This window comes from Chenopodium album, chromosome 13 (genome assembly GCF_948465745.1).
Source record: "Chenopodium album chromosome 13, dcCheAlbu1.1, whole genome shotgun sequence".
Lineage (NCBI taxonomy): Eukaryota > Viridiplantae > Streptophyta > Magnoliopsida > Caryophyllales > Amaranthaceae > Chenopodium > Chenopodium album.
The window spans coordinates 47,345,759-47,358,649 of NC_137846.1; the positions used below are offsets into that span (position 1 = coordinate 47,345,759).

General features: G+C 33.7%; 1 protein-coding gene across 1 annotated transcript; it reads left to right on the forward strand.

Annotated features, from left to right (window-relative positions):
• Positions 1-2,085: 2,085 nt before the first annotated feature.
• LOC145574848 (uncharacterized) lies at positions 2,086-12,597 on the forward strand. The gene is made up of 5 exons (XM_081632706.1): positions 2,086-2,347; positions 6,345-6,566; positions 9,082-9,194; positions 9,609-10,001; positions 12,321-12,597. The coding sequence occupies exons 1-4, from the start codon at positions 2,141-2,143 to the stop codon at positions 9,976-9,978; spliced, it is 912 nt and encodes a 303-aa protein (XP_081488832.1). The 5' UTR covers positions 2,086-2,140; the 3' UTR covers positions 9,979-10,001; positions 12,321-12,597.
• Positions 12,598-12,891: the final 294 nt, after the last annotated feature.

The window sequence follows — 12,891 nt, forward strand, 5'->3', positions numbered from 1 at the left end:
TAATTATTATTATTGATAATTATTATTATGAATAATAAATATTAATTATTATTAATATTAATTATTATAATTATTAAAACAAATAAATTATTATCATCAATACAATCTAATATATATATATATATATAGGGGAGTTTTTTCCCGAGTTTTTAGAGAGCCACGTAGGATTTAATTTTTTCAGTGCGCCATGTAGGATAATACATTTTAGTGGTAGCCAATTAAATACGATATTATTAATTTCTTTTAGACTTAAATAATTTAAATGACACGTAAGCAAATTGGCGAATGAGATTTCCAGTGTAACTTAATTAAATATAAAATATTATCTTTTAATATCAGGAATTTTATCTAAATATATAACAAATTTTAGCACATAATATATATATATATATATATATATATATATATATATATATATATATATATATATATATATATATATATAAATTATTTTAAAAAATTCAAACGAACGGGCTTCATCTAGTATTAATTATTATTATTAAATATTAAATATTATTAATGTTATTATTAATTATTATTTGAAAACAGAGCAGAGTAGAGTAGATTTGAGCAGAGCAGGGCAAATTTGATCTAAGCAGGGCAGCTCTAAAGAACGGGGCCTTAGTAGTAAACTTAATAATATACCAATATATCAAACGCATGTCATCTATCATACGGAGTATAAGATATAAACATGGCATGGGAAATAAATTCTATAAATGAGGGCTTAATTTGGAAATCACTTAGATAGATATATTTTATATTTATAATAAATTACCATAAGTAATTGATAATCTTAGTATAAAACTAATCAAATTTGATAGCCCTAACACATAAAAAAATCGTATGATAAAGTTAATTAAGTTTGATAGTGTTAGAATATGTTTATCAGCTATTCAAAAAAAAAAAGAAAAAAAAAAGAATATGTTTATCATATATTCTATAATTATTTGTATATATCTAATTTAGTTAGTATATATTTCCTTTCCTTAGTGATAGCAAACATTAGCTATTTTAGTGAGTCAATGATAGCTGTCGAACATTATCTTTTAGTTAGCTAATTTGTAGCTTAACCTTGTAATTTGTACATGTATTCTCTGATTATTAATTAGCAACATAACAACTCATAAGATGAATTAGACCTGGCAATCCTGATCCAGATCCGATGACCCGACCCGAATAACCGACCCATGATCCGAAATCTACCCGAAAATAGTGACCCGAAATTGACCCAAAACCCGAATTAACCCGACCCGACCCATACCCGACCTGAAGTGGAATTGACCCGACCTTGACCCGAAACCCGAAATGACCCGATCTGAGATGACCCGACCCAAAGTTGACCTGAGACCCGAAACGACCCTACCTGAAATGACCCGAGACCCGAAGTTGACTCGATACCCAAAGTGACCCGACCTTTAACTTGAATTAATTGACCCAAATAGACTCGAAACCCAAAATGACCTGAACCAAAATTATCTTATACCTTAAATGACCAGAACTTATTTAAGCTAAAGACTTGACCTGAGCAAACCAAATAGAAAAAAACCGCAATCAAACTGACTTAATTTTTTTTTATTAATTTGTAATGTGTAACAGTATAAGTAATTTACAGATTTTGAGCATTACTTTTCTCGATTTTTTCGGCCTTTTATCTCTATAAGTTATTAAAAATTCGAAAAAGATTGAAGTTTAATGACTATTCTACGGAGTCTGTCCATAAGATTAAAAAAATTAACTAAAGCTCGAAATAAAAGTCACAATTCTCACAAGTCTAGAAAAAAAAAGTTAGTACAATAATAATGTGTACATAACATAATGTTTAATACCAAATGAAATTACAAAATAATCTAAAGTCAAACAATTACTGTATTCCATTAAAAAAATAGCCTTAATAAATATGATCCAGTCCGGTTTTAGACCAATGAATAACCCTAATGAATAATGATAAAGTCAAAACGTGTCAACTAAAAGAACGAAAATAGTATTTACAAACGTTTACTAACATAATTACAAATTACAATTGATCCATATGGTGATATGGCATTGAGGACATCGATTTCCTTGGAGAATCTGTACTTCAATTTTCATATTGAGACTTATGAAAACATACTAACTTATGGAGTAACAAATTTCTCAAATGAAAAGAAATTGTGCAGAAATGAACAAAGTTAACACAATCGGAGTGGTAGGCGCCGGCCAAATGGGCGCCGGAATCGCCCAACTCGCCGCCGTTAATGGCTTCGACGTTTGGCTTTTGGATTCGGACCCTAATTCTCTTACTCGGGCTACCAAAGCTATCTCCAATTCTCTCCAACGTTTTCTTTCCAAAGGCCAAATTTCCCAGGTACTTTTTTTGATCTTTGGCAGTAATTTAATGGTTTTAATTCTGCATGTATTGGAAATTGATGAAGTTTGATCTTAATTTTTCTGGGTTTTGTTTGAATTTTGGTTTAGTTTAGTTTGTTGTACTACCTCCGTTAATGGTTATCTGCAACTTTGGGTATTATTTGCGAGATATAAAAAATTCCAAAGTTGCAGATAACCATTAATGAAGGTAGTATTATTCTTTGAGGGTGCTACAATTTGATTGATTTTGATATATTAGGGTTTGAATACAATTTTATGACTGGAAATCAGATTCAACATAAACCGAATTGTAGGATAAAGTAGTTTTGTTTTAATGGAGTTGTACTTGGTTTGATCAAGAAAATGACTATTCAACATGATTTTATGGCTTGAAAGTTGAAGCTGTACTATTGAATATTGATTAAATCCTTTACCAATAAAACAATCATCTGTACAATTGATGTCTCACTCTTGAGTCACCCAACAGGGGCCGGAACCAAAATTTTTGTCTTTGAAGACCACAATTTTCATGTGACTTTTTGACGGGACCAATTAAAAAAATTAATCTATGTTAAAAAGAAATTAAACAGTTTACCTTCAGGCTTCGTTTCGTTTGGTTTGACAAAAAACATTCAATGAAAAATGATTTTTTTCTTGGAAATTATATTTTCAAGGAAAACTACAATTGCATTCCTTTGTTTGGTTCCATGCAAGAAAAGTGGTAGAGAAATTAAAAATAGGAGTAGAAATGTTAGGATGGATAGAAGAAAGTGAAAAAGAGGTAAGGAGGGAGGAGAATGTGACTCCCTGTGTTTTTTAAAGGAAAATGTTTTCCACCATTAAGGATGTATTAGGAAAATTGTTTTCCACCTCTTCACGAATCAAATAATAGAAAATGGGAAATCATTTTTCATGAGTATATTTTACAACAAACCAAACAGGCTATAAGTGTTTTAAAAATCCGAACTCCAAAAATTGGGGTGTACTAGGGCTCCCTCTAGCCCCTCCATGTTCTTCCCCTTACCCCAAACTTGGTATCTTTGCTTGGAGACACCCCTACACACACTTCGAATATAGGAATAAAGCTAACACATTAAACAACAACCATATCTTGTACTCACTGACCATGATCCTTTCCTTCCATACCTTTCTATCTAGTGTTATATTCATTGACGGATCTATATGGCCACCAAGGGGAGCACTTGCATCTCCTTTATTTTTGCATTAGAATTATGAAATTTAAGGTGTGTTAAAAAAAATCTATTTCATATTTTAGCTTTTGCTCTCCCATTCTAAATTTTGATTTCTTAAAAGATAAATCATACATTTTTTCATATAAAATTGCAAATCTATACTAATATTTAATAACAAGAACTTTTGCAAACAATATAAGCTGTCATGTGTCCCATTTTTATTGGTACACTTTTATTTTAATTTTTTTCCTTTAATTTTTTATTCCTTCATTTATTGTATGTCATTTCACTAAAGAGTCACTTTTATTTTGTAATTATCCTCTACAACTAATGAAGTTAGTTTCTTTTAAAAATAATTGTTCACTCGCGTCTCTTGGTTGGTTCTATCAACTTCTTATATAGAGTAGGAGATAGTTAATTCTTATTAAGTATATCTTCATGTATTTTTTTTACGTGAAAAAATGGAAAATTGAAAATATGAAACATCATTATTTTTACTACTAATCTTTCATTATTTTACTACTATATACCATTTTTGTATTCATAAACATTTTAGTTTAATTCCAACTGAAGAGAATTCTCAATGTACAATTCAATCCGTACTAATAAACATTTAAGCAAAAAATTTAACCCGTGTATATCACGGACTAAATACTAGTAATATAGTATCTTCGGATTTTAAATATTGCAACGTTTGCGCCTTTAACACTAATACTAATACAGTGTATGATTTATACGTAAGGAAAAATAATCTTAGGGTTATTGTTATTGAAACTGTTACGTAATTAAAGTTTATTTTAAAGGTTTAAATTATGTATTGAAAAGAGTGATTATCCCATGTTGCAATGTTAAAGGAACGAAGGATGTATGTAAACTTACAGGCTAAATATGAATTAGAAAGTAAAAACATTATACAATATTGAAACATTAATAATATCAACGTCTCCAATTTTTTGGGTAATATAAGTTCAAAAAATTTTGGACTCCCATTTTCAAATTTCTGGATCCGCCATTGGTTATATTTTCTGCAAATCCAACTACTAGAATGTTCATAGATGTTATATGGTCATAGTGATACGGATGTGTTGAAGGCTTTCCTTTGATTTTTATGTAGGTTCCTGGCTCTGTAGATTGTGTATTTCGAATCTTTATTACATACCTTATCTATGTGGCCAAGTACTAGCAACTGGATTTTTTAGGGGTGTCTTCCTTGTTGTTCTATGCAAAGTATTATTTCAATTTAGATGATTGCTACTGCTCCCTTTGTTAGAGAAACACTTGATGTAATATTTATGTATAAATAGGGAAGAAATAATTAAGCACTCTAATATCAGTTTTTAGGAAAGAATTATTGGCTATTGCCATGACTTGAAAGGTGGGTGGTGAGTGATCTGATTTGAAGGAGTCACCAGTAGCCTGGAACCTTGTACTCCCTCCGTCCCTAAATTAGAAGTCTAGTTCTCTTTGTTATGTGAGTAATAAATATTAGAAATAGGCTTCTAATAAAGGGACGGAGGGAGTAGTACTTTTCTCGAGTGCATTCCAATTCCCAAGGGTTCAAAGGTTGACTTGAGGCAGTATTTACTTTGTAATTTTTATTTTTTGTCCTGTGACACCTCAGGGGTCTCTGGGAAACTCAGGTCATATTTGTCTGTCACTGGTCACATGACAGCAGTAAAATTGAATACCTTTTTCACATAATAAAATTAGTAAGTTTTCCTGTATGCTTGTCTTCCATTGATTAAGCTATTGTGTAGCCCACTTGATTGATGGAAGACTTTTGCTGCCATTCCTTTGCAGTTTGCCTTTTGAATCAGTTTTAGGCCACCACCTTGTTAATTAAGCTTTAAGAGTTTGTTCACCTTGTATACATACCTATATGGCCGGACCAAACAATTTTTGTTTCAAGATTTGCAGCTTTGGCTCACAGTGAGGTATCTATGTCATGTATCAACTTGGCAAACTATTGACTAAGGGCATAACTCTCGAGATATCATAACTTAGGGCTCTCTTCTATCCTTATATTCCTGGTTACTCGAGAGATTCTCCATCTATAAATGCATTTTACACAAGTGGCAATCATGTCTGGAATTACCTTAACTGTCTTTTTTGGGGATATACTCTGTAGTAATTGTTTTAGATTTTGATTTCTTAACTGCTGAATGCCAATGATGAAAAGTATGAAACAACATGAGTGGCAACAACAAATATTGCACTCCCGAGATACTTTTGGGATTCAGGGGTTGTTGTTGCAATGACAAATGTGCCAATATGCTAATCTGATGGCTTCCTCTTTTTTTTTTTTTTTTTTTTTTTTTTTTTTTTTTGGATTATGTTAGTTTTTTTGGTCTTTTGTTGTCAAGTATAAACCTTGTTTTTCTAGCAATAGCTCTATACATTATATTCAAAGCAAGTATTGAAGCCTTGCCTGAATGAGCTTACAGCCTTACACTGTGGGAATTTTTTTTGGGGTTGTGATAGTGGTCGGCCGGGGGGGGGGGGGGGTAAATTCTGTTAATAAATAATTGAAGAGAGGGGGGGGGGGGGTGTATGTCTAGACCTCCTTAACTCTATCCGTAGCAGGATTGGTACTGTTGGCTGTATTGGCATGATAATCTTTAGTTGTGATCAGTTGAAATTGTGGAAGAATTCTGTGTTTGTAGTCAAGATTGGCTTTTGCTTTCTGTAGAAGTGTAGTCAAGATTGGCTTTTGCTCTCTGTAGAAGTCTAGATTGGCTTTTGCTCACTGAACTGTGGTCTATTGTACTCAAGGCTCAATTTATTTTCATTGTGTCATGATAGGCTGTCATGAGTGATGCACTGAAACGCCTACACTGTACCATGAGTTTGGAGGACTTTGGTTCTGCAGATTTTGTAATTGAAGCAATTGCTGAATCAGAAGTGGCTAAGAGAAAGCTATTTGTTGAGCTGGACAAGATAACCAAATCTTCTGCCATCTTAGCATCAAACACCAGTTCAATATCCATTACACTACTTGCTTCTGTAGCAAGTCGACCATCCCAGGTCTGCGTTAGTATATTTTGTCATGTGTCACATTTGTATCTGCACTGCGAAGTTACCAAAAGTTTTATCAGGGCTCGTATAATTGAATGAACGAGCATTTATGTGGTACATAGAAAATCATTAAGTGGATAATATATATGTGTCGTATTCTGTGTTTCAAGAAGCTAGCCTGAATATGAATTCTTCCTAAGTAGCATGCCGACTTCATCCTTATTGATCAAATTTAGATTGCATACTTGAGTAGTGTAATTAAGCTGTGCATGGGTTAGATATAATACATCGTGATTCTTGCTGAACCTTAGTTTGCTTATTTTATGAAGATATAACATTATAGTTTTGACATCTAGGCTGCAAATAAAAGCTCAGCTGTTCTTTTCATGTTATGGAAGAAAGGAAGAATACTTGTTAATTATTATGTCTAATAACTACATTGTGAAGATATATTTGACAGTCTATGGACGATGTCAAGTGTGAAATGTTTGTTTATTTCCTGCACTGCTTTCTGTTGTGTTGAGGTTTCTATGCGGCATGTAAAAATAACTACATTACCTTTAGCACTTAGTTGCATGTTATTTGATGTGTCTTGTCCACGAAAAAGTAAAGATTTGGAAAAGTTTAACTATATCTATGTATAATGATTATGTATGGGTTACATTAGTGTATAAGATGTAAGCACATTATCATCTTATACATAATAATATTTATGTATATTAGAAGTACATTTAACATTTTTTGGTAGTAGCATGTGGAACTGATGTTGAGGCTGCTTTTAGGCTAGTGCTTTATGATTGATTCATATGGCATTAATGTGTATGAAACAATTTGGTATTCTGTAAATGCATAGTTTCCTGTAATGGATTTAATCTTCCCTTTTTTTCCTAATGAAAAGAAGCTAAGCAAGGATACCATTGTCTGAACAGCCCAATAATTTTGCTTGTCCAGTTGTCATGGGCCATACCAACTAGAAATCTAGGCACTTTTCATATAGTTAACTTATTATAGGATTTTGCTAGGAACTTTATTTCCTCAATAATTGTAGCTGCTTCCTTTGGGGATATGAAGTAGTAACTAACTTGGAAGCAGTCAAAATGACTCAGAAAAGAACAAGGCCTTGTGATAACACCTCTCTGGATTTTTTACAGGCCTCCAGAAAGGCTCTTACTTCCCCTTGAAATGCAGACACTGCCACGCTACCAGAATTTTCACTCTCCTTACATCCTTGATCCTCCTATTTAAAACAAACAGACCCATTCCGCCGTGGCATCTAATCATTGCCCTTTTCTTCTGTGCCATTTATTAAGAGCTGTCCACCATGATATTCGGCATCCTTTACCACTTACCAGGTTATGGCTTCCTAAGTTCACCTGGCCAAAGGATTGGGATTAAGGGATCCTTACACAACTTGTCTTCCACCTTCAATATCCCTTAATACAGCATCTCTAATTTGAAGCTGTTTGGACTGAACCCTTAAAGTCCCCTGAAGTATCTCCCACTGATATTCCTTCCTAGCTGCTTGCAAAGGAAGGGCGTAGTATTTCACCACCCATACTTGATAAAAAATCCATGTGCTTTTTGAAATCTCTTGGATTGCCTCATTGATAAAGTCAAACTGAACAATTTAAGGTTCCTATATCCTACCCTCCAGCTATTTTGAGGCAAATACCACTTTCTTTCACCTAAAGTAGATTGCTTTGTGCTCAGAAGAAGAGGCTTACCAGAGTGTTAGAACTCTGGATGTGATTATGAATTACCCTCCTAGGCAACTTAGATTAACATTAAGTATGAACACATAGCATCAAACATAGAATTATAATATACGTAGTATCAATTATCCAACTTGAGAATTGGGTTCAATCCATAAACTTCTAGGAATGATTCTATCTATTTAAGAATTTGGAATTTCAAACTTACTCAAAACCAACTGCACCAGAATATAAATTGAATATTTGAGCATATTCATATTATTATATTCTATTGTTATAAATAGTTCTTATAGCATGTTGATAAAATCGTATTGATACACGTTTCTAATATTTGCAGGACAGCTTAGAAATTACGATAATATTGACAATTCTTGTGAGAAGTGGTCACAAGTTTTGAACTTCCCATAAAGAAAAGAGTGGTGAAATATTTCAAGATGGAGTTATTTTGTGTAGTTTGAAAAAGTAAAGTGTAGTTGGCTTGCGTTCTATTTGACATGTTTTTATATAAGTACTGAAGCTTCGTATCTCTAGGAACTGCAACAATTTATTTTTCATTAGCCATTAGTCATATATTTGATTCTTTCCATGAACAACGTTGTTGGTCATGGTTCTGTATAAAGTTTTATGACTGTTTTACAATGTATTTGACACATTGATGTCTAAAATAGTAAATCTCTAAATCCTTCAAGCTCCAATTCTTGATCTCGTTCGTGGTGTTTTGTATTCTTTGCTTGTTTCCATCTATATTCATCATTTACGGACTGATCAGATTGATGAATTTGTTGTATTAAGAGTGACTAAAACATTTGCAGGTCATTGGCATGCATTTCATGAATCCTCCTCCTATAATGAAATTGGTTGAGATTATAAGAGGTGCAGACACATCAGTTGAGGCTTTCGATGCAACCAAAGCTTTGGCAGAGAGGTGATCTAGTGAAAAAATTTAGAAGTGTGCTGAGTATTTGTTTTCCTTTATATATTTATTTTCGTGTGTGATTATTTTGTTATGTCCTTTTCTTTATATCGTACGATTCCTTGTGACGATTCATGTTAGCCGACCCCAAATCATTTTGGGACTAAGGCTTTGTTGTTGTTGATGTTGTTGTTGACTTGTTGTTTGTGCTATCTGTGTTGTCTTCTTTTTGCTTTTCCTTCTTGCTCTAAATCCTTTTTCAGTCCATTCTTGTGTAAGTTATCAATAATTCGCCAAAAATGCAGAATCTTGCTATCTTTTATGTTATTATTTTTTTAATCAGCTCTCTGTGTCTTACCTTTTTTAAAAATAATTTTTTTTAGAACTTTATTAATGTTATCATCTTATGCATTATAAATTACTCAGGTTTGGTAAAACAGTGGTATGCTCTAAGGATTATTCAGGATTCATTGTAAACCGAATCTTAATGCCAATGATAAATGAAGCATTTTTCACTTTATATACTGGGGTGGCAACCAAGGAAGACATTGATGCAGGAATGAAACTTGGGACAAACCAGCCAATGGGTCCACTGGAGCTTGCAGATTTTATTGGCTTGGATGTTTGCCTGTCAATACTCAAAGTTCTTCATGGAGGTCTTGGAGACACTAAGTATTCCCCTTGCCCTCTTCTTGTTCAATATGTTGATGCTGGCCGTCTTGGGAAAAAATCTGGTGTTGGGGTGTATGATTACCGTGATGCATCAAAATCTTCCAAGCATGCAGCAAAACTTTGATGTCTATGTTGTCAGATAATGAGGTAAGCAGCATAGTCCTTTGTGTATAGATATATGAAAAAATCAAATCAGATGTAAGATGTTACGATCATCTTAAAAACATCATATATGGGGATGCTTAAGGATAACATAAAGGATAGCCCTTGTTATATCATCTGCTGAATATCTGTTTATTACCATATTTTTGTTGCTTGCTTTCCCTTGCTATGGATATCAGTTGTAGTCGATCTTCCAAGGAACTGTTTATGCTAGATTTCTTACTGATGCCTGTCTGACTGAGTATATGAAGAATTTAGTGCCTGCCTTGTAACATAATTAATTAACTACTCATGAAATGTATATCTGTGTAACAGGAAAATTTCTACACTGGTGCATGTTCATGACAAACTAAACTAATAAAGCAGTCCATAGGATAAGCTTCTTTAACCAATTAAGATACTAGAATATGCTGGGCCAATAAGGATGTTGATTCAAAGCCCTAGAAACAGGGAGACCCACTGCAGCACTACTTTCTGCAAAAGGCCTGTTAGATTTTCTGGCCTTTTCCCTTCTATTTTAGTATCTTTTTGCAATTTTGCATGTTAAAAAAACGAGAATATGTTAGAAAAACATTTTGTTAAGTAGACAAATTGTTTGATCAGAATTATAATCAATTAATGAAGAGAGATTGCGGTAAATAGGCAGTTTATCTACAATATAAAACTTTTCTACGAAATTTTTACATGTAAAACTCGTAAAACACAAGCATGAGTCCAGCTGTGTAATTGGTATAATGGAACTTCAATTCCACCTTGTTTCAGAATGTACATCTGCTTTTAATTGTTTTGATTTTTTTTTTCTTTCTGAGGTTTTCTCTTTTCAGAACGCAAGTTAGATAATTCCACTTTTCCAAACTAGGAGTAATGTTTTTAAACAAATGACTACAAGCTACAGAATAATGTTAATAGTATTTTAAAATGTATAAATGTTTTATTTTTCTTTTATTGGTGGGAGGAAACTGAAAAATATTGGGGTTCTGTTTTTTTTATTTTTTATTTTTTTTTGTGAATCTTGTCACATTCAGAAGATTATTCTGAATCTTGATTAGCGATTGCAATCTGTTGTACCAGTTGCCAAAGAATGGCATCGTGTGAATCCTCAGAATATCCCATACATTAGTATGTTTATAAAACTGATGTGGTACATTGATTCCCCTGTTTTATTGAGGGTTGTAAGAGGGTTGCACTGATGTTGCAGTGCAAGCTGTGGTACTATAGATAACAAATTTTCTGGTGCCAACAAACTAGTAGTGGAGAGAATATTGCGTGATTTGCAATAGGCTAGTAAATTTGTTCTTTTCTTGATGCATAAAGTAGAGGGTACATAGATTTACCTAAGTAAATCTATTGTCATGCATAGCCATCATGTCCATCACATGCAATCTTGCGTAGACAAAGTCTTAGATATACCCCACCAGTCATGTAAGCCTAGCCTTCTGTCTTAAGGCAAAATGATTTTCCTGTAAGAAATAAATGGCAATGCTCTGTATTCCTACCTAATGTCCTAATCCTATCCAAAACTTCTTCTGTCGATACATTTCAGAAATCAAGCTTGAACTTTTCTACTACCGAGAGTTTGGTGCACTCAAGGATATTTTCTCAAAGAATACTCTCGGGTGCACCTACCTATGTAAACCAAGTATAGGACCTCCTTCTGAGTGCACTGTAACAAGGTTCAATGGGAAAGAGCTTCGTTATAAGATTAGGGTCTTGGCTGCATATACCTAACCGCTTGCCCCTTGTTTCTGCTATGTGTGGGACTGTGGTTTTCTTAGTAGTATTGAGAATTTGAGATTGTATTGATGTTAATACTGTACTTAAGTCTGCATTAGTAATTTAGTACAACTGCATAAAGTCTAAAATTCTATTTGGTACTGCTTGCCAGCGCAGAAGAGGAAAATGTTCTATTATTAACACAAATCAAAAGGACCTTTCTTTTGATCTTATTGGACTGACATGATCCATAAAACCTGCAAGTCTTGACTCTATTGGTTAGTGATAGCCTTTAGCCCCACAAGTCTACCCCACTTAAGAGCTGGAATTATTGATAGATGACCTTTTTTGTGGGGTTGAAAATGATGGAAATGGGATCCAACGGGCTTAGCAATTTGTCCAATTGGTTAGGGGAAAAAGCTGGAGTAATATAGAAGATAGTAATATACAACAGAATAAAAAAGCTTGAACTTTTTCTAGTAAGAAATAGAATCAGAATTTGAGGAGAGAGAATTTAGAATTTGCCTCAGAAAAAGCATAATGAAGTTCTTATTCCAATGTCCTTGCTGTTCATGTTTCTGTTTCATGAAGCCCCAAAAAGGGAAGCCTAAGGAAAAGACAGAGAAGCCAAAGGAAAAGAAAGGCGGTAAAGCTGAAGTTGCGCCTGCCGCACCAGCAGCACCTGCAGCGCCTGCAGCACCAGCAGCAGCGGCAGCAGAGAAGAAGGATAGTTAATTGTAATTCTAGCTAATCAGTTGGCTTTTAATCTTTGAGATAAAGGCAATGTGTAAGTGATTTAATGTAAAATGCTGGAGCAAATTGCTCCTAGTTTGCTGAAACTTCAAATATATGTATCTTCCCCTTGCCCCCTCCTGTGCATTTGATTTTCTGGAATCTGTTTTCTGTGGATCCTTGCTTCTGAGACATGAGATTCTCAGCTTTCAGATCTTACTGCCAGGTCCTTGACTTGGCATAATGCAGATCTGATAGGCTATAGTTCTTATATGTATGTTTATTGAGTTCCATTAGATTGACGCTCTTGCAACGTTATGTCTGTCGGGTTTTTGTGCAACATAAGGTAGCTCTGCATTTCCTTCTGGTTGTTGTGATATGTCATGGAAGAGCATAAGAGTGTTTGGGGGGAAAACCACACTAGCACCCA